Raw genomic sequence first — 23,245 nt, forward strand, 5'->3', positions numbered from 1 at the left:
CTCGCTCCGGCGGGACCCACTTCCGGATGGTAGCGTGACGGTGCCGGAAGCCGGCTGGAGAGCGGGGAGGGGCAGCGGCGCTTCCTGCGCCGGGGTTTCCCGCCGGAGCGCCTTGGTGGCGGCAGCTTCCGGTGTCCTTCCCGGCGGGGCGCGCGGCGCGGCGCGGCCATGGCGCAGAACCTGAAGGACCTGGCGGGGCGGCTGCCGGCCGGGCCGCGGGGCGTTGGCACCGCCCTCAAGCTGCTGCTGGGCGCCGGCGCCCTGGCCTACGGCGTCCGCGAGTCCGTCTTCATCGGTGAGTCCCCCCCTTCCCCCGCGCCTCGGTTCCTCCGCCGTCCGCGCTGACTGTGCTGCTTCTCCCCACAGTGGAAGGCGGGCAGCGGGCCATCTTCTTCAACCGCATCGGCGGCGTCCAGCAGGACACCATTCTCGCCGAGGGGCTGCACTTCAGGTAGGGCCCAGATCCCCCGCCCCAGCGCGGGCCGGCGTAGCCGCTGCCCCTGCGTAACGCGCTTCCCGCCCCTGGCAGGATCCCCTGGTTCCAGTACCCCATCATCTACGACATTCGAGCCCGGCCGCGGAAAATCTCTTCCCCCACCGGCTCCAAAGGTGAGAGCGGCCCCGCAGGCCGAGGCACGGGGTCCAGGCAGCACCCGCGGGACGGAGGGGGCGGGGCGGGATTCGGGCTGCGGGCCCGGCCCCGCTCACATCTCTCTGCTCTTCAGATTTGCAGATGGTCAACATTTCACTGCGTGTTCTTACACGCCCCAACGCTGCGGAGCTGCCCAGCATGTACCAGCGCCTGGGCCTGGACTATGAGGAGCGAGTTCTGCCTTCCATTGTTAATGAAGTGCTCAAGAGTGTGGTAGCCAAGTTTAATGCTTCACAACTCATCACTCAGAGAGCCCAGGTAACCCTTTCTGGAGGAGACTCGCACTCAGACTGCAAGGCAATAATGAAACTGTGGAGATGGGGAATGTTTTAACAGATGTAGATATATTAGGTCAGTAGATGGTGCATCCGAACGGGGGGGGGGCATGGGACTGTGTCCCGCTTTCAGTTTCATTCCGATATAGATACAAACATTAAGGCTGTACGGTTAGCTTCTGAGTAGAAAACTGGATTCATTGGCATACAAAGCCTGAAACTGTACCATAATGTTGTGATAGGGTAGAAAGACCTGATTTACATCCTAGTCCACAGGCAACAGTAGAACTGGCTTTAAAAAAATTATTAGCTGCCTCTCTTCATGGGTCTCAGGAGAGCTGTGAGAGCAAATTAAACAGTTTTAAAGGATCTGAAAAGTGAGGTGGATAAGTGATTATGGGTACAAACCGGAACACAGGACGTTCCACTTAAATACGAGAAGAAACTTCTTCTTGGCGAGGGTGACAGAGCACTGGAACAGGCTGCCCAGGGAGGTTGTGGAGTCTCCTACTCTGGAGACATTCAAAACCCACCTGGACACATTCCTGTGTAACCTCATCTGGGTGTTCCTGCTCCGGTGGGGGGATTGGACTACTAGATGATCTTTCGAGGTCCCTTCCAATCCTTAACATTCTGTGATTATCAAAGCAGTAAACTTTCAGTAATGGGTGCTACAGAAGGGCAGCAGCTGTTTCTGTTAAGAAAAATATTAGAGAGTAATTTGGTCAGGTGGCAAAATAATATAAATATTTAGCTTATAAAAGCCTGTACCTGAAAGTTTCTGTTCCAATGATTGACAGTCTGCAAATATCTGTTACCTGTCACAGCTGAGGGAGAGAGAAGTTGCTGGTCTTTTAAAAAGCTTCAGAAGAGGTCTTTCATGAGACTGTTAAGAGTACAAGTTGTGAGAAAAGTTAAATACAAAGTATCTCTTAACTAGTTGCAGATCCATGACAAAAAAGCAAATAGTAGAACTAAGTGTCCAGGTCTGGTGAGAACTGGTCTATAGCAGGGGCTTCAGGGTCTTGTGCCAGGCCATGTGCTGTGCACTGAAGGGATTTATTAATGACCTCGTATAAAGGGAGTGGATATGGAGGATGTGACAGCAAAGAAACAAATATCTGCAAGGAATTTAGGTTTCTTGGAAGTAAAGACGACTTGGATATCTCTGAAATTTCTGAACAAACTGACTTTAATTTGCCTTCTTGTGATATATTCATCTACTGTTCGTTACTGTGAAGTGGTGCATATTGAAGTGGTTGATAATCGGAAGATAATGAGGTGACTTTAGTTACATGCTTGCAGTTCACTTGGTAAAGGATTCTGGCATAATTTTAGAATTCTGCTCAGAAATGGCTGCAATCAAAGCAGAAGCAAATGCTAGACTGGTCAAGGATGTGATACTGTGGTAATGATTTCTGTTTAAGTAAATATTTAGTGCAGGACTTGTCAGCCTGTCTGAAAAAGGTTAAAGGTGAGTCAGAAATGAGTGGAGTAAATCAAAAGATCTACCAACAACACTTGTGCAAAAAGACAAAAGAGATGGAGTAACCGCCCTAGACGAGTAGCTACAGTAATTAAGAGATGTGATATGTCTACAGTGTTTAGCAGCGGAGAGTGGTAATTTTTATTTTCTTAATCTAAATACAAATATGAGGAGACAGTCAAACTGCAAACAGTGACAGATTCAAAAGGGAGGAGGAAACAGTTTTTGCAAAAATGTGTAGGAATCGTGGAACTAGATGTGATAGGATATGAAAGCAAAAAACTTCAAGACCATTTTATTTTTGCACTACTAGTTGTATAGTTAAGTAATAACTATAAGCTGTAGTGTAGTTTTGAAAATGTGGTAGGTAGCTGTGGATATGCAGTGTTATTTAGAGGTGGCAGATTCAGAGATAGTAGGTATTCGTGTCCATGGTTCAGGGTTTGTTTTAGGTAATGTCTCTCTTGGGCCTTAAGTGAATGAACTGTAAAGAGCAGTTGTACTTCACTTCTGGAGTACACAGGAAGTGAGAAACAGCTTGTATTTTGTTCTTTTTTTGCTATATTTGGGTTTCAGGTGTCTCTGCTCATTAGGCGAGAACTGACAGAGCGAGCCAAGGATTTCAGCCTCATCCTGGATGATGTGGCTATCACAGAGCTGAGTTTCAGTCGTGAATACACAGCAGCTGTGGAGGCCAAGCAAGTGGGTGAGTTCAATTTGTGCCTGGAAAGGGTGAATTGCCTTTGCATTTTCATTGAATTATTAAACAATGAAGCAGAATTTGGGCCAGCGTCATTGCTTTTGCACTGATACAGCTGTAGAGTTAGAAATCTCAGCTGCCTTAGAAATTGAGCTAAACAGGTTATTTCTCAAAGTATTATCAGAAAACTCTGTGTCATAGCTACAGGGATAGATCATTGGAGGGACTGAGTTCCCAAGACTGTAGGGTTCCTTGTCACACTGGAACTCTTATCACTTTGTGTGGGGTCTGGATGCTGTTGGTTTTATTTAAGAAAAAGTACACTTAGACACATTTCTTAATTGTGAATTTTGCCCCAGAACGCTATCAGTTCTTTTGGAAGCGAGCCTCTAGGCCTGTAGGGTTCTGGTGGAGGGCTCGGAAAATGGGACCTGTTTTCAGTGCTGTTGACCACTCTTTCCACAGCCCAGCAGGAGGCACAGCGCGCGCAATTTCTGGTGGAGAAGGCCAAACAGGAGCAGAAGCAGAAGATTGTTCAGGCTGAAGGAGAAGCTACAGCTGCCAAGATGATATCCTGCTTTGGGAGATTTTGTGGGATGTGGCTTGTGAGCTTGACAGTCCTGAGAACCTGTCCCATTGGGCTCATACTTAGGAGACTGTTATGAGATGATAGCTTCAGGGAGGTCACCGTCATTTTTTGTTTCCTCTGCAATTGGCTGGAGTGAGGTTACAGGTCAGAGCAGAGAAGGCCATGAGCCTTCACTCCCTGTTGTAAGCTTTAACTTTTATTGGCTGTGTGTGACCATCATCCATAATTTTGTTATTGATTTGAGGAAGTTAAAATATGCCTGCCCAAATGCCCAGGTTATTGGGGTGGAGTTTGTTAAGATATTTGATGATATGGCTTGGGTAGAATTCCACGAGGGTAGGTAGCTTCTGTTAGCAGGTTCTTCCTTAACTTTTGCTCCCCTGTACCTCGGTGAAGCTCTCAGCAGGAATCCAGGCTACATCAAGCTACGTAAGATCCGAGCTGCTCAAAACATCTCAAAAACGGTGAGCAATGAGGCACAGTATTTCCTTTGTCCTTCTGCAGTCTTTGTGCTGCCCTCCCAACCTAGTGGCCATATGATGAATTTAAGGCGAATGTGACTTGCCCTGTCCTGATCTTTGTTCCCACTCAGCCCTTCGTGGCTCAAGTAGAGCTTAAGATTTAGTTTGCAATGATCGGCAATTAGATGTGAGGCTAGGAGTTCATGCTCTACATACGACAAGGCCAGATCGACATCAGATTCCATCACCCACACTCAGCTGCAGCCACCAAAAGCTCCTGGTTCCCTGCAGGCTGAGAAGAGGGAACAGAAAAGTGGGAGATCAAAGGTCTGTTTGACAGGGGACAGATTGAGCACTTCTTTTAGGAAGTCTGATGGCACTGGGATGGGAAGTCAGGAAGTTAGAGTTGTTTTGGGAAACTGCATTGATTTAACTGAGATCCTAAGTGAACAAAACGAGAGTGTTGTATCTGGAGGGAGAGAGAGGTTCTTTTTCAGTGCTGTTCCTCCGTGTGCATTTATAGTCCTTTATGGCATCTTTTTAATTGATTTGTTTTTCAGATTGCTGGCTCACAAAACCGTGTGTATCTCACAGCAGATAACTTGGTACTGAACCTGCAGGATGAGGGCTTCACCAGGTAAAGGGGCCAGATGGCTGGATTTCTCTGCTCCCTACCTGTGAAGCTGGTCCCCCCTTTCTGGAGCTCTCTCAGGATCTTTTATCTGGAGAGGAGCATGATGCCAGAGGACACAGCCAAGTAGGGAGCAGTCTTACTTACTGTGGAAATTGAGATTGTTGTTAAATGTAATCAATTTACTCTTGTGTTTTGTTTTATTTTTTTCCTTTTCCTCCTCCTTACTGCATCTCCTGACACACAGAGGAAGGTAAGGCACTGTTTATTTTAATCCATTTTTTCAGTACTTGGAACAAGGGTGTTGATGTTTGATGCCTGGGATGTTTCTGGCTTGGGCATTTCTGGCTGCAGGAAGTTTGTTCCATCTCTCTCAGTTTCCATTTGTGATGTGAAGCTTGAAGCCTTCCTTGTAGAGGCCACAGAAGCATCTACAGGAAGTAGGAGATACTCAGTAATTGGAGCTCTGTTTGTGTCCCATAAGGAACCCTGTATGGGGAAGGCAGGGGTAACTGAGGAGCACCCTCTGATCTGTCCTGCCTATACAGGGACAGATTAGAGGACATACAAATGCAGGATTGCATTTACAGCAAAGAGGGCATTTGGATGATGGTAGGAATTTGTGTTTCTTTGGGGTAATGAGCTCTAGGAAAGATGCTCTTGTTACTCTCCAAAAGCTGTCCAGCCTGTTCTAGAAAACTCTATTCCCTGCTTTCTGAGCTGGCAGGAGTTTGTTTACTGGACAAGGCAGTGCCTGCTGAGATAATAGCATGCAGCTAAAAGCTTATATTCCTTAGAATCAAGAAAGGAAGCCAGAGCTGTGGGAGCTGTATTTTCTGTGGGATCTGTGACTGTAAGACCGTTCTTCCTTACCTCTGACCAGATCCTGTCTTATTCATCCCAGAAGACTTACGGGGCTTTGACAAAACTACCTAGTAGGAAGGACTTGAAGTCCAGATCCTTTGGATATAACACCCCACATCTGCAAGTCTATAGTGAGGGTCTGGTTCAGCTTTGTTTGTGCTTTCTGGACTAATGACTCACTTCTGTCTTGCTTTCAGTGACAGTCTCCTGCTCAAACAAGGGAAGAAATGAAAGAAACTAAAGCATCTTAGAACCACTGGCGCTGACCAGCAGAAGATAGGAGGGAGGAGCTTTGAAGTCCCTCTGCTAGTATTGTTTGCCCTCACTTTAAAGTTGCTAATCCAGAAGCCAGATATGGATCCCATGCCCCTGCTCCATCTGTGGTGATCCAGTTATGGGATTGGGCTCTGCCACTAGGCAGCTGTAATCCCTTTCTCACCCCACCAGTTTAAACCTGGGGAGGGGGGAAGGGTGCTTACTGGTATTAAACCATGTGGATATAGTAACTCACCTCTAATCTTCATTAATTTTTAGATTTCGGTAGGGTAAAATCAGTTTTGGTTTGTTGGGATTTTTGGCCAAGTGAGGGAATTCTGCTGCCATCAGTACCAGATGTTTTTTCTAGTAAATTTTGTCTCTCTTTCACTCTTGATCCCAAGAGAACCTGGGACTAAGTTCAGGACAATGTCATTCATTGGGTGCCTGTCACTGCTGGAATATCTGTGTCACTCTCTGCTCAGTGATTCTTTCAAACATTTATAAAAATTAAAACCCCTGAAATTTATACTGTGTCTAAGTGTGCTTAGTGCCAGAAATAGAGGTTATTTTGCACAGCGGGAGGTGGAACAGAGCTTTTATGTGGTTGAAGGCAGAATCAGGATGTTGTTGGGAAAGAAGGGAAATGCCCTCCTGTTCACACAGAGGTCACTGGGTGGGAAGAAAAAGAGCAGGTGTGGATGCTCACACAGCTGCAGGGCTGATCAGAGCTGGTTTCTTAGCTGCCTATAGACAGTAGAGGTGAGCATAGGTTTACCTGCTTTTCCATGTCACAGCAGCATGTATGTATTGTGTCCTGACATCCATTGTTACATCTTGTTTTATTTTTCTTCCTGCTTTTCTGGCCAAAAGTATAGGAGAAATCTTCCTCCACTGACTAAACTGTCTTCTGTACTTGGGCTTTTAAGGCAACTTTTTTTCTATTTCAGGGGCTCATTTTTTCCATGTCTCACTGGGCTGCCCTATACCAGATTTAATACTTGAAGATTTCACAGAATTGTAGAATCGTAAAATATTCTGAGTTGGAAGGGACCCACAAAGACCATCGAGTCCAACTCCTCACTGCTCCCAGGGCAACCCAAAAATTAAACTGTGGATAAGAGTGTTGTCTAAAAGCATCTTGAACACAGACAGGCTTGGGGCCATGACCCTGGGAAGCTTGACAACCCTCTCAGTGAATCGGTGATGCAGCTTTAAGCCATTCCCTTGTTTTCTGGTGCTGGACACCAAAGAGATCAGCACCTACTCTCTGTTTCCCCTAATGAGGAAGCTGTAGACAGCAGTGAGGTCAGCCCTCAGTCTCCTCTAAGCTGAACAAACTTGTATCCTCAGGTGCTCCTTGTAAGTCATGCCCTCTTTCACCATCTTTGTTGCTCTCCTTTGAGCACATATTTTTATATCTTTTCTACATAGTGGAGCCCAAAACTGCATGCAATACTCAGGGGTGAGGCTCGACCAATGCTGAGTATAGTGGGACCACTGCTGCTTTTGGCCAGTTGACTATACTGTGCCTAGTGCATCCGAGGATTATGTTGGCCCTTTTGCCTGCCAGGACAGGTTGACTCATTGATCTTGCCATCAACCAAAATGCCCAGATCCCTTTCTGCAGAGCTACACTCCCACCTGTTGTCCCCCAGTATACTCAGCTCCTGTGTCTAGGTCATTGATAAGAGCTTTGAAGAGAACTGGCCCTAAAAATGAGCTCTGGGGAACACCACTAGTGACTGGCCACCAGCTGGATGTTATCCCATTTACTGCAAGTCTTTGAGCCTGACCCATCAGCCAATTGTTCAGCCATTGTATTGTGTGCACATCTAGCTGTGTGCTTGATATTGTCCAGAAGGGTACTATGAGAGACAGTATCAAGAGCTTTGCTAAAATAAAACCCACATCTGCTGCCTTCTCTTTGTATACTAGGCATGTGACCTTGTAATGAAAGATTGTTAGTAAGGCAGGTTTCCCTTTGTGAACCCATGTTGGCTTTGACCAAAGACTGCATTGTTTTTCAATATAGCTCCTAGAATAATCTCCATAATTTTACCAGGCACCAGAATGAGACTGACAGGCCTGTAATTACCGGGGCTGTCTTGCCCTTCTTGAAAATTTGGGTGACATTTTCCAGCTTCCGGTCAACTGGGACCTCTCTAGGTTCCCGAGGCTGTTGATAAATAACTGAGAAAGGTCTCGCAATAACATTGGCAAACTCTTTAATACCCTGGGATGAATCCCCTCAGGTCCCATGGACTTTCTGTGCATTCAGTTGCAGCAGCAAATTCTGTGTAAGTTCAAAGTCAACTGGGAGCTTATCCCTCCCCGTTTTGTGGTCCTCCAACCCAGGGCTCTGAGCATCAGTGTTAAAGACAGATGTGAAGAAAGCATTGAATGTCTCTGGTTTATCTTCATCCCTGTTGGGGGATGGGGTGACCAACCTCATCAAGTAATGGACAAATGTTTTCTTTAGTCTTCCTTTTGCTATTAACATACTTTAAAAAGCCTTTTTTTCTTACCCACTATAGTACTGGCCAGTTTCAACTGCAGCTGAGTTTCTCATTTTCCATCTAGTTTGTTGAAGGAGATCCCTATTCAGCCAAGGCAGCCTTCTGCCTCGCTTGTCTTCAGGCACATTGAAATTGTCTGCTCCTGTGCTCTTGAAAGAAGGCTCTTAAAAAGTGACCAGTGTTTATGGACCCTAATATCCTCAAAAGCAGATACCCAGAGGACCCTACTAAGTAGTTCCTCAAGCAGCCTCAATTCTGCTCCCCTAAAATCCAGGGTAGTAGCTGGCAGTTTTTCCTCATACCACCAAAGATCTTAACTATTTCATGATCATGATGGCCAAGACAGACACCCCTGAGACTATCTATTTACAACCAATCATCTGTATTTGCAAACAGCTGCAACTTAGGCGCTCCAATGAAGAGGGGAGACCTTTAGGGACCTCTGACACAGGTGAAGCAGAGCACAAGATATTTAAAGGAACATAAAATCTATGAATTCCTGGTTTTATAACTCACTGTTGCTGGAAATCAGAGCCATAACTAATACCTGTCTCTTGACTTGCAACATCAAGGAAGCACCAATTTTTTGAAGCAGCTTTGAAAACACATTCCCAAATAGCCACCTGTAACAAAAATCATCTGTATGTCTAAGTGCCTAAGTGTAAAGCAGAGCAAACTACAGTGCCACGTTTCTTGACATACAATCATGACAGTTCTTGTTCAATCTGCAGACAGTGGATATTATGGCCACATAAAGCTCTGGAGTCTAAAACAAAAGCAGGTGTTTCCCGAGAGTAGGTCTTCAGACCCGTGGCTTATAAGGGGGTGTCAGGCAGCGTTCAGGTGTGAAACACAATACACCTCCACTCATCTTTCAGCTTTACTTCTCTGTCCAGTGTTTTCTTCCATGATCTCTTTCCTGCCTTTTCTTCTCTTGGCAGCAGAGCTGCAAAACCAGCTAGTAAATGCACATGTGTTGTCTCACAGGCTGAGGGAAGCTGAAGTCCAGCACATGGGGAAGAGGATCTGCCCATGAGGTATCATCTGTCTATCTTCTGAATGCTCCCAACCAAATTCCTTGCCATGTCAAATGACAGAAAGCAGTGTCCTTCCTCCCAATATCTCTGGTATGGCTTCCTCAGCCATGTGCTCCAGAACCAGCTGCTGAACTCAAAAAGATGGGATTGTTGCTGTGGCATTGTTTCTGCCTTTGCTTGCTTGAGGCAGAGTTTGCAGCTCAGAAGGAGCAGAAACCCCTTAGTATGCACAGGACGGCATGTGGCACTCATCCTTGGTGCTGTGATTTGTCCCTCATAAGCTTGTCTGTCGCCTAGACGTAGAGTGAAAGCTGTTTTTTTTTTCTAACAGGATGAGGGTTTTTTTCATCCTGGAAGTATATTATTGCTGTACCTGTGCCATGCATCATTGGCTTAGGAAACACTGTTCTCTGTGTTAATGTGGCTGAAATTACTATAGCATTCGTAGAGCCTGTCCACTCCTTTGTACGCTGTCCAGCCTCGCCTTGGCTCTGTCTATGCATTTGGCACCAGACCAAAGCAGGGAATCTAGCTGAAGTTACCTAAATCACCCTGCCCATCATCCTGCCACAGCCTTGCTGATGGGGATCCTGCTCCCTTGTGCAAAGTGCATGAGTGTGAGCACATCCACTGGCAGGTGGCAGGGTTATAGGGATGCAGTGTCTGCTTCTAGTTGGTTTCTACAAGCTGATAGCTGCTTTACCTTGCTGGCTCTCAGGCAGGTGTGTTGCCTTGCAGGCACATTGTTCCATGTAGCTTGTAATACAGCAGCAATAGCCAGAGTTCAAGGTACATCACGTTCCTTCTCCTTTCTGCCCCTTCCCCCGCCTGGCTGAGTTTGTGCTTTAGACTGAGAGCAGAGGGCCTTAGAGTCCCCACACCAAAGCAAGAGACAATTAGAGGTGGACTTTTGAAGTGCTCAGTATGGTCCCATGTCAGACAGCTGATAGTGATTGATTGTACAGGGCCCTCTAATGCCATTATCTGCCCATACAAGGCCTAGATGTGTCTCAGACCAGATAAACCTTCCAGATTTCCAAGCATTCTTGTTCTGGGTTCTAGGTCACTTTGTGACCTAGTTCAGGCTTTTCCGTAAGTGGCACGGAGCTCTTCCTGCCATCAGCTCTAACCAGGTCCTAGTCGAGGACCCCCTAAGCCATCTTTTCTCTGAGTATTAAATGCCCGCAGCCTCAGCAGTACTTGTACCTGTAAATTAAGGATCCCCCAGCATGTTCTCTGTGGTCTAGGTGAACTGCCACAGAAAGATTCAGGTCTGCACTCCTTAGCTGTGGCTTTTCCACACTCTCTCAGCATTCTCCCAAATGGGTTCCTGGGTACAGTTCACAGGCTGAGGCTTAGCTTTAACTGGTAAGACTTTAAAACATGCTGAGTCCCATTCTGACACCACCAAGGATATAAATAGTGGTGGGAAAAGACCTCCGGCAGTCTTTAGTCCAGGCTGCTGCTGTGTCACTACTATTATACAATACCAGGTCAGATCAGCTGTGGCTTTGTCCATTCAATTGTTGAAAGCCTGCATCTGTTTGAATGCTGTCTGATAAAAGCAGTCTTAGTGGTCAACCTGAACCTCCCAAGCTGCAATCTGGGACCATTGCCTCTGGTTTTAGTATCTGCCACTACCATCATCTTCATACCACTCCTCTGTGTAGCTGTAGATGAGAGTAGCTTAACCTTCAGCCTCCTCTTAATAAGCCTAAACAATCCAGCTCACTTAGCCCCTCCTTGTAGGTGACTAAGTATCAGTGAAGCCACAATGTGGCCGTGCTCTGATCTACCTTCTCCATAAATATGAAGTTTCAGCTCTAGCAAGTGGTACCCAGGAAGGAGCAGTCAGGGACTACACTGATTGCTGAAGCAGCCCTTATGACTTACCCTCCATCTCAGGTTGGACACCACCAAAGACAGATGAAACAATGACTAATGAATGATTTGGAAGCATGAAGATGACTTTTCCAAATGCCAAAATTTAAGTGCAAAAGCCTGTGTCTGCGTTTGACACAGCTAACTCTCTGTTCTCACTCACCTGACAACTACCAGCATTCAAGTCTCACAGCAAGGAGCCACTGTAGTTGGTCAGAACTTCTGCTCAGGAGTTGTCACGGTTTAACCCCAGCTGGCAACTAAGCACTGCCCAGCTGCTTGCTCACTCTTCCCTGGTGGTATGGGGGAGAGGATCGGAAGGGTAGAAGTGAGAGATCTTGTGGACTGAGCTGAAAGAAAGTTTAATAGGGAAAGCAAAAGCTGCACACACAAGCAAAACAAGGAATTCATCCACTACTCTCCACTGGCAGGCGGGTGTTCAGCCATCTCCAGGAGAGCCGGGCTCCATCACACATAACAGTGACTTCAGAAGACAAACACTATGACCACAACCACCCCTCTTCCTTCTTCTTCCCTCAGCTTATATACTGAGCATGATGTCATATGGCATGGGATATTCCTCGGGGAGCTGGGGTCAGCTGTCCCAGCTGAGTCCCCTCCCAGCTTCTTGTGCACCACCTACCTTTTCCTTGACAGGCCAATGTGAGAAGCTGAAAAGTCCTTGACTGCTCAGCAACAACTAAAACATCAATGTGTTATGAATGTTACTCTAAATCTAAACCACAGCACTATATCAGCTACTAGGAAGAAAATCAACTCTATTCCAGCCAAAACCAGGACGAAGAGGCTATAGGAAGTGATGAAATCTAAATTAGAGCCATTTTTGTAAGCCACAATTGAAGCCACAAGTACAGCTATACTCAAAAAGAAATTATAGAAAAAAACTTCTGGGAGTCAGCATTCAAACAAATACACATTTATTTACAAACAAGGGAGAAAACATAGCCATCACATCAAATTCTTATCTATTTACAGCATCCAATCGAAGAATTAAGTAGAAAAGAGATTGTAGGGCACGGAGTTGGTATTAAGGCAACAGGAAGTTTTCTAATGAATTGCAGAGGAGCTGAACTGAAACAGGTCAAAAACTCCAGACTTTAAAAGATGAGGCTTCAGGGAACACTAGCAGGCTAAATTCTAACCCACAGCAGTGGGCAGAGATGTAGCTCCTGTAAAGAGCTTCCTTAGCTCTTCTTCAAGAAGTCAGCTACAGCTGACACAGCAGAGGTGAGTTTGGCCTCCATGCTCAGAGAAGAAGGGAAAGAAGAGCTTCTTTTGGTTTGGTTTGTTGGGTTTTGTTTGTTTGTTTTCCTGTTAATGAATGGCAAAGGGGCAGCAGGAGACTTCACTGGCCTGCAGAGGCAAGGGACAATGGAGTTGGTCAGCTAAGCTGGAAAGCAGTCTGGTTCAGGGCACGGGAAGGTGGCATGGGAGTGAAGGGCTAAAGCCTGGTTCCAGTCCAAGAGTGGGGAATGGGAAATAAGCCAGCCTGGACGTGAGCTCCAGTCCTGCACCCCAGGTTCAAAACCCCCATGGAACTATCTGCAAAGCACGCTTATTTTTTCTTTAGTGAACCTTTCAGCTTCTTCTCTGAGGAGCGCTGTTTCCGCACCTTTTCCTCTTTTTTCCCCAAGTTCTCATAAACAGTTGACTCATCTTTCTGCCTGTAAGACAAGGGAAAAACAAAGGAAAAAGTGAGCATGGGGAAGAAGCCAGCCAAGCCAGCAGAGAGACTATTGCCAGAGGCAGGCATAGCTGCGCCTCAAGTTTAGGTGAGCTCTTACTTGGAGGATTTTCGTGTAGCCTTGACGTGCACATTCCTCACTGCAGGGGGGTAGGCAATGTTCCCATATTCAGACTCTTTTGGCTTGCCTTTCTGAGACTACGGAAGAGAAAAATCAAGGTGAGAAGAATGTGGTGTGGAGGAAGCGTGTGAGTTTTTAACCACGCTTCATGCTACGATCTCAGTGGATCTTGGTGGATTGTTGAAGCCCTCAGGCTCAGTGCGCCCTCCCTACTGCTCTCGCAGAGGTGAGCAGCAGGGATGCAAAAGTATCCTTATACGTGGGTGAACAGCAGAGCAGCACATTTCTGGAGGCACTGGAATGCCTGGGAGTGTCATGTCAGCTAAAGAATATTAAACAGATAGCAGCAGCTAGTGGGTGCTGCCAGAGGCTATGAGGAGAGAGAAATGATGCCACTTATCAGCTAGTAGGCGGAAATCCTTTCCACAAGGGCTTAGGTGGTACCTGCAGAACCAGCATGGGAAAGACAAAGAGGAAAGGAGAGGTCAAAGTCTTTGCCTGTCTTAGATTCAGCCTGTAACAAAGCAACACTTGGTGGAGATGTGATATAGAATGAAGCTGAAATAACTGCATTACAACTTACTGCTGCTTAGCAGGTCAGAAGGGGCTGGTACTTGAGCTGCTAATGCTGTCCCCTGAATTTCAAAGGGACAGGGACTGAAATCTTGGTGCATCGTAGTCTGCGTAGGTCCCAGTGCTATCTTAAAGCTTGGGAAGCAGAGCACCTGGGCTCAGAGCCAGCACCATGCAGGGCATGGACTCAGAGGACAGCAGAGTAGAGTTCCCCCTTCTCACCTGAATAACTTCCAGCTTTTTCTTCGTCGTCTCTATGAACTGGCAGATGGCCATATAGATGAACTTGTACTGGGCCTCTGTCTGCACCATCCCTGAGCGCTGGGCCCTCACCATCTGGATAGTCTTCTGGATGTCAATGTCACAGTCCAGCCCTAGCAAGGGGCATCAGAAAAGCTTATGGGTGTTTTCACTGACCCTCCCCTCAATTCTCCACCAAAAGCAGTCACAGTGGAGGCCAGTCAAGAAGTTTCAACTCCCGCTCCACACTTTTTATTCCTGTATGGACCTCCTATCCCTCCTTCCTGCTCAACATCTTCCAAGCCTGACCCTGGAGGAAGAGCCCATGCTCAGGAAAGGTTGGAGCCACAATAAGTGTATATTGTGCAGAGATCCAGTAACTGCCACGTGGTGAGGACAGCAGAACCAGGGCTGTAGCAGGATCTCTCCCACTGATACCTGAGAGTTTTCACCGCTTTGCAGCTGGACTTAAGGGTACAGCACTAGTGGGTAGGCCAATTCACTTCAACACATTGTGGGGTCCTCTTACCCTTGGTGGAGATTGTTTCCACTATCATATCAATGACGATGATAGTTCCAGTGCGGCCAATCCCAGCACTGTAAGGAGAGGACAAGCAGAAGTCAGAGCAATACAGCTCCTGAAACAAAATGCAATTGCTTCTGGGGAAGGATGCAGCACTTGTAGCATCTGTTCAGCAAATGCCACAAAAGAGTCAAGGACTCAACAGGCAGCAGAGTTTGGTTTGGGGGCATCAAAGAGGAAAAAGCGGAGCTGGCATAAACTTCCCTCACAAGTCCCAGGGAAGAGCTGGTGCAGCAGGACAGACTGTCTACAACTCACCCTATATAAAGGCTGGAAAGTGCTTCAAACCCCAGCCTCTGTACCAACCTGCAATGCACCAGAATAGGCCCTGCATCTGGGATGCTCTCCTGCTTCTGGTTTATTTGGTCAAGGAAGCTGAGCACTCCTCCTGGCTCACTGGGTACACCATGGTCAGGCCAGCTCAGGTACTGGTAGTGCCAGATCTCACGCACAGCCTTACCCTGAAAATGACAAAACACCACACTGGTAAAACTGGAAAACAGACCTATCCTTGTCCTCTGTCCCAGGGAGAGGTGGGTCTGAAGGTAGAGGGAATCTCTGTCTCCTGAGCACTTATTGGTGACTCCAGCCCAAACCAGGTGGGAACAGCAATCCCAAGAACGATACAACAGCAACATCACCACAGCACCCAGCAGTTCCCAGCCTTAGACATACAGTGACCATTAGACCCATGGGCTCCATGACAGCCCTCAACCAGGCACACTCACATGATCCTTCAGACACACACAGAGGTGCCGGAGCTTGTACTCCAATGCATCATGTTCCCCAGCGTTCTCCACAAGGTAGGGACCGTATTCCTTCATGCTGCCCACCTCTGGCCAGTAAGGCACACATTTGTTCTGTGTGGGCAGAGAGGGCAGGGTGAGGATGGGCAGAAGGCAGGAAAGAGGGAAAGAGCAGAGCAGTAGTTGAAGGGGAAAAGAGAGCAGCTCTGAGACACCTACAAACTGCTACTTACTCGCCCTCTTTCTACCTCCCGTGTGGTCATCACAATAATGCGCGTGTTCTCCTGCCACACCATCTGCCAGAAGTCATTGACTGTGGCATCCAGGCAGCCCTGGCTAGCGATGTAGGTCTTGGTGCACTCATCTGGGCTGATCAGTTTGTTCTGTGTGTGGACAGGGGAAGATCAGGAGCGCTGCAGGAGCAGGCAGGGCCTCCCCCATTTTGGGCATATAGCCATTTTCCAAGAGTCTCACCTTGACATAGTTGGCATTGATATAGTCAGATCCAGGGATATTTGGGTCCCTTCCTTGGAGGATGACTCTGGAGTGATCAACTGGGGATGCAGTGAAAGAACAAACAGAACGATGAGATACTCTGTGCCCAGCCACACGAAGCTCCTTCGCTGCCCCATGCCACCTCATTCAAGTTGCCCAGAGCATGTAGCATGCCCCATATTTTCACCTCTCCCTCCTTGTGGTCAGACCAATTTCACTTTATCCTCTCATCTCTCTACCCCTGACGGACCATCAGAAGCTAATGAGTCTGATGCAACCCTCCCTGCTTCCTTCAAGGACATGAAAAGCCTGTGAGCTCTCTCATCAGCTCTTAAATGCTTAACGTCTCACACCTTGTAACCCACTCTGGAGGACAGAGCAGGCTGAAGCAGGGCCGGGTTTGACTTGAACAGCTCTTCATTGCCTGTCTATTTGGGAATATTTTTATAGTGGAGAAGCAGGACTCACAGGGCAAGATGTTCTTGTATCGGTTCTTGCTCTTGTTTTCAGGTCTCTGACCCTCATGACGGTCAAACAGGTGCTTGGCTTCCTGTTTTTGCAGACTCTGAGAGCAGTAGAGAGAATAGTCACAGCAAGGCCAAATGTATGACAGGGGAGGTGGGCACTCAGGAACAGTGGTGACACTGGGTACACATGGACATGCTTGTGGGAAAGCAGAGAACTGAAAAGCAAACCTAGACTTGAAATGTCCAAGATTCATGCCATCACTGTCTTGGTGCCTTGTTCTCCCAACCATGAAAAAGCACATTTCTGTCTCACTGGGATCACTTAAGGATGACACTTTCTCCCCAGAGCAACACATTCCAAGCAGAGACTTCTTTCAAAGATAAATTGACAAGAATTTACAAGACACCTGAGAAGCTTGTGTCCAGGAAGAAATCAGGGATGGAGAATGAGTGGTGCACAAGAACTTCCCAAAAAAGCCAGAATAACAGCCCCCAGCAGTTTCTTACGTCAAATTCCTCCCAGAATCCAGCTTTTGATGTCTCCTCAGATAGGCTCTTCTTGTTCAGTTCCTGCACTCTATTCTCAATGTCAGCAGCGTTCACCCTCGTAGCGTAGTAGGGCTGGGGATGGAAAAACACAATGGATTGGCATGAGAAAGAGACACTGCTGGAGAGCAAAGTCTCCTCTGTGTGCTATGGAGAAAAGAAGGAGAGGAACACAAAGTAGAAATAAGAAGGGGGGTCTCTCCAAAGGAATGCCTAAGAAACAGAACAAATGGGATTTACCTGCTTCAGGTACACGAAGGAGCCAGACACCTCCTCAATTCCAGTCTTCTTGAAGTGCTCCACTAGATCTGCCAAGCTGTCAAACATTTCAGCACCTCCAACTGTGTAGCGTCCATTCTAAAAGGAGGAAGAATGTGTAATGCCCCACTCATGACATTCCTATAGACAAAGCTGATAATGCTCAGGGAAAAGGTAACAGGGGTGCAAAGCCATAGGCACCAACCACCCTGTGCCATCTAGAAAAGCACTTCTGGCAGAGAGATCAAATGGTAGTTTGCCCTAAGAACACCAAGTTCACAGCATGGTGAACCGACTCCTGTTCTCAGCGGATGGAAGCCTAGAGAATGTATGTTGCTCTCAGGTTTCACTTCAGGTCAGTTACTTTCTGTCCTTGAAATCTCCCTCCTCCTCTCTTTGCATCATCCCACATGAAAGAAATAGAACTTCTGACAGCCAAGTTGTTAACATCCTTCAGACTATATGTGGAGGCCTTGCAGATGCCCCACTCCTCCTCCACAACTGTTAACACTTTTGAGTTTGGTGAACTCATAATTAGATTGTGAGTCCTCCTCTCTCCCTTTTACCACAAACTCCCCATACTGGAGTTCTTGGTCACACTGAGCCCTGCTTCCTCCCATATCTGAGCACCCAGTCCTGCCCATGGTCACCCAGGTTGGGGTGAGGACATAAGGAACTTGCAAGGTGACAGCACTTTGATCCAAAACACTGTTGCTGGTAATCAAGCTGACAGGGCCCATGCTTTTGAGGACATGACAAACAGAGATCATCAGAGATTTCTTTCACTCCCTTTCCTTTTGCTTTCCCAACTGCTCACCTCACACATGATCTTAATGTGCGTGACTTTGAGCTGGGCCCCAGAGGCACTGGTTGCACCAGCTGGTGGAGCAGCAGACCCAGGTTTAAGCTGGTCAGTGAGGACAGACAAGACAAAATCCCCAGGTTTGCTGAGGCTCTCCCGCACCAAGAAGGTCCAAGGGGTGGCTTTGGCCTGGAGAAGTGACTCAGCTGCAGGGCCTGACAGGTGCCCATGGTACCACCTAAGAAAACACAAGAGAGGGTCAGAAGAGAGGTGAAGATGCAGGGAAGTGGATGCCCTTGACCTGATGAGTGAAGAACAGCAATACCAGGGAAGTGTGAGGGAAGAAGAAGGGAAGGTGGAGACAGAGGAGGGGAGAAGAGAGGCAAGGGAACCAAGGGAGGAGCAGGATGAGACGGACAGCAAGAAAAGGAAAGGGCAAGGGATGAGGCAGAGGTAGAAGGGGCCCAGGGAGCAGAATGCTGGTACCAGAGAACACAGTGGGAAAGCACCCAGTGTGATCCAGTTGTGTGAGGCACACATTTTCAGGTAAGCAATGCTTGCTGGCTTGAAAACCCATCAGGGAAGGGTAGTCTATGGGTTTCAGCACTTCCCAGCATCATTCCAGCCTTACTGCTGCAGGTTGGTTCAGACACTCGGAGACCAGAGAAATAAAAATAAACCCCTTGTGAGTCAGACTCTACCATTGGATTTAGCAGCACCCAGATGGCTGTCTAGAGATTGGATCCAGGAAAGAACTATCCCAGTGACCCATCTTTCTGAAACTCAGTCAGAGAATGATTCCCATTCTCTGGGCACATCACACTGCAGGGATCAGTCCAGCCATGGGAGTTAACAGCAGGAGCCACCTGGAACACATATTCTGCTCCTCTCCTGGTACTTATCACTGCTGTAGATCTGTGTGTGTGTTCCTATCCTCAGCACAAACACCCAGTCAGCAGCTCCATTTCTCCTCTCAGCATGAAGTGAGGAGCATCCCCGTTTAACTGAGGTGCTCTCTACCTTGCTGCAGGACTGGCCCCAGGGTGCAGAGGGACACAAGTGTGGTGCAGAGGGCACAGGTGCTGCTAAGACCCTTCCCACCTGCAAAGGCCTCGGGACAGGGGGAGGGTGTGCCTGCCTGGTGGATCTCACTGCACTGTGCAGTGTCAGTGCAAGCAATGGACACCAGAAGCAGGCTGGGAGATGGGACAACGCCGGCCTATCCTCCTACTGCAGGGCTCTTGGCCTTGCAGAAAATCCAGATGTGACCCAGGTTGTCCCTGTGCAGATCCTCTAGCTCCTCACGCTTGTCCCAAGCTTCACAGTCTCTTTGGACCACATCAGAAGGTCCAGGGGGGCACTGCTGAGCTGCTAAGTAGAGATGCGGAAGGCCGTGTTCACTGCAGCTCTGTTCTGCTTCCACACAACTCACTTGGCAGCTGGAGCTACAGATCCAAACCATAGAAAGTTGAGAGCTGTGAGGTTCTCTGGGTGCTGGGAAACACTCTGGATCATCCCGCTGCTCCTGGTACCCATTTCTGGTGAAGCCTCTGCTGCGTCTGGACCCATCTCAGCCCAATGGCCATCATATCCGTGGTGCTCCTGCCCCAGCCCCTTCTCTCCTTCCCAGCTCGGTGTCAGAAAGGGGAATGGGGCCCTTCTCTTCCAGCAGGGATGGGCCTGGTTCCAACAGACCCCTACAGTTCTGGGATATCCCCATCTCCAGCTGCAGCCATGTGCTGGGCTCTACCTTCAGGGGCCTTCGCAGCACAGCTGCTGTGCCAGATGAAGGCCACGTTGACTGCAGCTCTGTCCCGCTTACACAGAGCTGTCTCAACAGCTGGAGGCATGTCTGCTTCGGGCCATCTCCCCTGGTGAGCAGCATTTCAAAGCAGGTAGCTGTTGCAACAGACTGACTTGCGATGCCCATCCCTGGTCCCGCTCATCACAGGTACCACAACAAATGGCAGCCACACTCTATAGGTCACCGCAGACACTGCCATCAAGGCCAGGCTGATGCTCAGTGGACAAGCCAGTGCGGTTAGCGCTGTTGGAACAGGTTTGCTGGCCACGGGGCAGCTAACAGTGGAGACCTGGGGTGGTACTAATATCTATGGTGAACTTAACATGGCCATGGTTATGTTCCCAAGAACTGTAGCCGAGGCCCTCACCTACCCACGCATCTGGCCAGACAAACACATTCCTCTACACAAGATCTAGGAGCCATTTTGACAGCAAGAAAGCAGCAGGCAGTTGTTGTACCTTGGAAAGTAACTTCTGTTGATCATCACTGCAAGAAATAGCTGGTGCCTTCCATTACACAGCAGTCATTAATTTCTGATGCCCCTCCCAAAGAAGGGTTCAGCCACCATGTGCCAGTGCTCAGGTGCCCCCTGGGGAATGGTTGACCCCCTCCTGCTCATGAAAGAGGTCTCCAGACCTCCTCACCACAAGTAGGAAGGGGTTAATGGATCCTATTCACCTCTCCCTTCCCCCAGTAGAGCCCAGCTCTTTAAAGCCACGTGATGGAAAATCACTTGGGGAGACAGCGAGAGGAGATTTCGTAAGAGCCTGATGGGGGGGAGAAGTTTCCAACCGCAGGGAGGAAGAGAGGAAACTGCAGGGCCACAACCCAACAGCCTTGAGAGGGGAGGACAGCCAGCATATGCAGACCCTGGCCCCTCTGCAGCCTGACCCTGGAGTAAGCAGGGGTGTACCTAGATGCTTCGCCCAGGACATGTTTGGTCCCTTTGTCTCCAGGTATGCAAGGAGGACCTGTCTGCCCCAGAGCACAGCGCAACTGCTCCCAGAGCTGCATGAAAGAGCCTGCAAGCACAAGGGCAAAACCACCTGATTTGATTTAGGAACTTGGTGTCAGAAACATATGCAAAGTGGGGACAGGAAGGAGACTAAGCAGGCTAGGAATAGCAGGGAAACATGGTTCTGCTCTCAGCTATGTGAGTCACCCAGACCTGGACTAACCGAGGAGGCCAAGGGCAAGGCTCAGGGCATCCACATAATGTCACTCTACAGACCACTGCATACCTGTAACTAACGCCACAACCTTTGCTTTTAGGAAACAGCATATAAATAGCAAAAGCAACAGGAAACCAGAAGTAATAATGGAACCCCACTAGGTCTGCTGTGATGGGTCAAGGTACATCCAGCTATTCCTGGAGATGCCGCTCATGTGGAAGCACAGAAGGGTATGAGAGGCAAGAGACACTTTTTGCAGGGCTTGGCCTGAGGATGCAGGCAGGGCAGAAAGAAGACCATGAAACACAGAGGAGGTCTCATCAGAGTCACACCAGCTGCTCTGCCTTCTCCATACCTCTCTGTAGTGGGGTCGGAACAGTTGAGCGGATATCGCAAGTCGATGATCGTTCCATCTTTGTCCTGCAGTGAGCCCTGTTGCTGTGTGTAGTACTCCACCAGTTCTGACAAGGTGGCAAACTTCTCCCCTCCATAGAGGTCATAGAAATCCCCAGTATTCTGGATGCGGATGTGAGTTACCTGGTCACCTACCCTGTGGGATGATACACAGAGCAGTCTAGTGAGGTGGTTGGAAAAGAGGCAGAAAATGTTCTGCATTATCTCCAGCCATGGAACCAGAGCAAACCATCGCAGTGAAAGGAGATGACAAGAAAGAGAAGCTCCTGGGGCAACTTGAGGGATGCTAGGAAGCTTATCTTGGAAAGAACTCAAAGGAATAAGGACAGGATGAAGAAGATGCCACAGGACATGTGAGCATCTAAGCATTCTGCAAATGTAACCCTGGAAAGACAGAAGTTGGGGTCCAAGTTACTTACCTAACTGAAAGAGAAAAATCCCCTTGATTCTTCCGACTGGGTCTGGCCAGAAAGCTCCCATGGACACCTCGTCCCTTCAGTAAGGCTTCAGCTTCCAGCCCACTTAGGTCACGGTGAAACCACCTAGCAGAGGACATAAAAACAGAATCAAGTGAAGAGAAAAGGCCAGGCACCATTGTGTAGACTTGTTCAGTGAAGGATGTCACCATCCCCAGAGACACCCACACAGGTGAGAGCCAGCAGCAGCAGCCCTTTCTACCCAATACCTCCCCAAGCCTATGAAAGATTTCCATGAAGATACAGCTTTCAGAATGATTCCCCGCTCTGCTCTGTCCTACTTTCCTGTTCCCTCTCCCTGCCCCTTCCCCCCAACACACACACTACTCAGCCCCTCTTACCTCACCATCGTGGAGGGTGAAAGAAGAGGGAGCCAAGTGGCTACCACCAAAACAACTCAAGAAACAGAGGATAAATCAGCTTGCACCGGCGAGAAAAGGGAAGTCGGAGGTCTGTGTTGGAGTACCCAACACCAAGCTTTTTCTGCTCCTCTGGGGAGCTGGCCATGTATCTCTCCTGGCATCTACCGTCAGTCCATATCCTCTCCACTGCTTCTGGATAGGCGCCTTGCTCTCTGTCCCTCTGCACAATGCTGCTGGGCACAGCCTGTGTGAGCTGGGCAGGCGCAGCACCAGGAACAGGAAGAGCTCTGAGCCATCAGCTCCCCAGCCCCAAGCTGCTTTGCACACACTTCTGCTTCTCCTTTTGTGTCTTCTCCACCCCGCCTTCCCTACCCCCCTACCCCCCCACCCCCCATTGGGTCCCTCTCTTATTTCCACACCAAGGTTGACTCTATGTGTGTGTCTTGGGTCCTGGCCACACTCACAAAATTCATTTCTGCACATCCTCTGTGCTCCTTCTTTCTCAAAAGGCCAGGGGGAGCCATGAGTGCTTCACACCCCCAAGCCCTTGCTGTGGTGCCAAGGGGACCACAGCTACCTGGAGTCACCCAGACAACTGCAAGGCTGAAGCAAGCAGCACATGCTAGCATACATGGAGCAATGAAGTGCCTTACTACAGGTCATGACCACCCAGACACCCAGCTTGGCTCTGCTGAGCTGCCCTCAGCTGCAACCTCCATACTGCAGCTCCCTGATGAACCTTCTGGGCACGTAAATATCCTACACACTCTGTACAGCCACAGGGAGAACATGTGCAAACCCAGAGCTGCAGACTTGGAGGTTCAGCCCAGCTCTCTCAGCACAGTGCTGCCTTCCCAAAAACAGCCTGCTGGTGGGTGCGACTGACATGAGCGGTGGTGGCTCAAAAGGGCCAGGGTGGAAGGTGTGGTGAAGTTGCCCAGTAAAACAGGCAGAGAGCAGGGCAGAGGGCCCACACAGAACCAAAAGAGCTGAGCCTAGAACCTTCCAGGTCCCAGTACAGCATACTGAGGCCAAAGCTGTCAACCTGGACAACCAGATCAAGAAATAAAACAAACCATTTCCAGTTACCTGGTCATCTCCAACTACAGCCCATGACTGCCCTTTTCCATA

At 48.5% G+C, this 23,245-nt stretch overlaps 2 protein-coding genes across 4 annotated transcripts; one reads left to right on the plus strand and one right to left on the minus strand.

The window, feature by feature from the left end:
* Positions 1-132: 132 nt before the first annotated feature.
* PHB2 (prohibitin 2) lies at positions 133-6,442 on the plus strand. Its single transcript, XM_082054937.1, has 8 exons — positions 133-295; positions 367-451; positions 530-609; positions 726-910; positions 2,990-3,119; positions 3,579-3,682; positions 4,089-4,166; positions 4,724-6,442. Exons 1-8 carry the CDS (start codon positions 169-171, stop codon positions 4,802-4,804), a joined length of 870 nt encoding a protein of 289 aa, XP_081911063.1. The 5' UTR covers positions 133-168; the 3' UTR covers positions 4,805-6,442.
* A 5,829-nt stretch (positions 6,443-12,271) lies between these two features.
* On the minus strand, positions 12,272-22,435 carry PTPN6 (protein tyrosine phosphatase non-receptor type 6; the record flags this gene model as incomplete). Of its 3 annotated transcripts, XM_082070047.1 has the most annotated exons (15): positions 12,272-13,035; positions 13,156-13,253; positions 13,972-14,123; positions 14,519-14,586; positions 14,879-15,033; positions 15,301-15,432; positions 15,552-15,701; positions 15,793-15,872; positions 16,282-16,378; positions 16,788-16,901; positions 17,067-17,183; positions 17,902-18,124; positions 21,218-21,412; positions 21,696-21,818; positions 22,094-22,435. In XM_082070047.1, 15 exons carry the CDS (start codon positions 22,099-22,101, stop codon positions 12,927-12,929), a joined length of 1,821 nt encoding a protein of 606 aa, XP_081926173.1. In that variant the 3' UTR covers positions 12,272-12,926. The 3 variants fall into 3 exon arrangements, with proteins under 3 accessions (XP_081926173.1, XP_081926172.1, XP_081926174.1); XM_082070046.1 differs by lacking the exon at positions 22,094-22,435 and having other exon boundaries at positions 21,696-21,832; XM_082070048.1 differs by lacking the exons at positions 13,972-14,123; positions 14,519-14,586; positions 22,094-22,435 and having other exon boundaries at positions 21,696-21,832.
* Between the last annotated feature and the right edge of the window lie 810 nt (positions 22,436-23,245).

The sequence above is a fragment of the Streptopelia decaocto genome, assembly GCF_964273445.1.
Source record: "Streptopelia decaocto genome assembly, chromosome: 1".
Classification (NCBI taxonomy): Eukaryota; Metazoa; Chordata; class Aves; order Columbiformes; family Columbidae; genus Streptopelia; species Streptopelia decaocto.

Bases quoted from the DNA above. Each gene is read 5' to 3' on its own strand.
- PHB2 (XM_082054937.1), top strand. From the start codon at position 169: ATGGCGCAGAACCTGAAGGACCTGGCGGGGCGGCTGCCGGCCGGGCCG. The intron at 610-725 runs GTGAGAGCGGCC...TCTGCTCTTCAG, and splicing joins TTCCCCCACCGGCTCCAAAG to ATTTGCAGATGGTCAACATT. The intron at 911-2,989 runs GTAACCCTTTCT...TTTGGGTTTCAG, and splicing joins TCATCACTCAGAGAGCCCAG to GTGTCTCTGCTCATTAGGCG.